The 1,828-nt window shown below is 34.3% G+C and overlaps 1 protein-coding gene across 5 annotated transcripts in view; it reads right to left on the bottom strand.

The window, feature by feature from the left end:
* Positions 1–1,828, bottom strand: part of arhgap17b (Rho GTPase activating protein 17b) — a 39,281-nt gene that overhangs the window by 28,343 nt on the left and 9,110 nt on the right. For all 5 annotated transcript variants that reach the window (XM_014027052.1, XM_014027051.1, XM_014027056.1 and 2 more), the window contains one exon: positions 1,501–1,540. In XM_014027052.1, coding sequence (XP_013882506.1) covers positions 1,501–1,540 — 40 coding nt within the window. The remainder of the gene's footprint in view (positions 1–1,500; positions 1,541–1,828) is intronic.

Raw genomic sequence — 1,828 nt, forward strand, 5'->3', positions numbered from 1 at the left:
AAAGTATTGTGTTGCATTTATTATAAGTATTGTGTTGTATTTATTATGAGTATTGTGTTGCATTTATTATAAATATTGTGTTATATTTATTGCAAATATCATGTTGTGTTTATTATAAATATTGTGTTGTGTTTATTATAAGTAATGTGTTATATTTTTTATAATTGTTGTACTTATTCTAAGTATTGTGTTGTGCTTATTATAAGTATTGTATCGTATTTATCGTAAGTATTGTGTTGTATTTATTATAAGTGTTGTATTTATCATACGTAAGTATTGTGTTGTATTTATTATAAGTATTGTGAGTGTACAGCACACAGGGTTCAGAGTTCACTGCTGTGGGTCATAAAATGCTGACTGTGACTGACTGAAGGTTGTTAAGCTTTTTTTCTCCTCGTTAGTTAACTTTTACTCGTCTTTCACAAACGGCCCTCCTTTCCTTCTGTGAACATGGCAGTTTTTGTTTTTTGTCACAACAATCCACAGTATTTTTCTAAAAATGACCTCACAGCTTGACCACCCCAAGCACTCCCATCCCCTCGCAAAAACATGCGTACACAGCAGCATTTGGATTTGAAGATAACAGAACGTTGCCAGAGTTCAACGAGTTGGAAAAACTATGTGGTTCTTCTCCCAAAAGACGACCCAGGAAAGTTCAAACACCAGCGTTTGTTCTCCAGGCCAGCAGCGGGACTTGGCTTCAAAAAGACTGCAAAGTTATGATGACTTTAGCAGAGTCTCTGAGGGGGAAATGGGTTTTTTTAGGCTTCAAATCACAAAAGAATCCCGAGCAGGCACAACACTCACATCTGGTTGTGACAAATAATGATCATCTCCCAAATTACAGTAAAATATATGTTATTTTGTTTTTAGTGCTTTAGAATTCAGGACATTCAAATTTTGATATAAAATGCTTTTTTCACACATTTTGTTTTGGCAGATCCAATTAAATGTTTTAAAAATGAAGACTTCCAAATAGATCCAATTTGCAATTATAGTTGGGGGAAAAATAAAAGAAAACATGAGATGATAATGTATAAAAAGAAACGTGCGTTTTGTTTGAGGAAGAGAAACTGAAACGAACAATTTCTAAATCAGAAAGCCTCCAGTTTTACATCAAAATCGACAAACAGAAAACAGAAGTAAAACTATGTAGAGACTGCAGAGTGCGTGAGATGGTTGTGCTTACTGTGCAGGAAAAAGGATATTAACTGTTAAAGGTATAAAAAAGGCCTTTACTGTAAAAAAAGTCTAAATTTCTTGTTTAACAGTCAAACAGCTCAACATTTCCAAAATCAAGACGTAAAAACATCATTTTAGAAAATAAAATGATATGAAGACATTAACAATCAATAAAAATCTCAATGTAGTTTAATGAGAATATTTAAAACTAAAAACCCGCTTGTTGTGCTGAATGTTTCTGAATGAAGTGTTGCCTTTAAATACAGTTTAAACAGAAATATTGAAACAACGTGACAGCAACATGAATGTGATATTTACCTGAAGGAGGTCATCACTCAGCACCTCAGTTTTCTCCGCTCTGTTGAGAAAAACAAAAACAAAGACTGAAAACATCCCATTAACACACTGGGATTACACAAACACCTGTCCTGTAGCACTGTGTGTACAGACCAGAGGGGATTTCTTTAGGTTTTCTCCCTCGTCTGTGTTTAAATCAGAGCTACAGCTTCTCATGTTATTTTTAATGTTTTCATTAGGTCTCATTGTTTAGAAATACACTCACCGGCCACTTTATTAGGTACACCTGTCCAACTGCTCGTTAACACTTAATTTCTAATCAGCCAATCACATGGCGGCAACTCAGTGC

Source organism: Austrofundulus limnaeus, unplaced genomic scaffold, assembly GCF_001266775.1.
Source record: "Austrofundulus limnaeus strain Quisiro unplaced genomic scaffold, Austrofundulus_limnaeus-1.0 Scaffold612, whole genome shotgun sequence".
NCBI classification, from domain to species: Eukaryota; Metazoa; Chordata; class Actinopteri; order Cyprinodontiformes; family Rivulidae; genus Austrofundulus; species Austrofundulus limnaeus.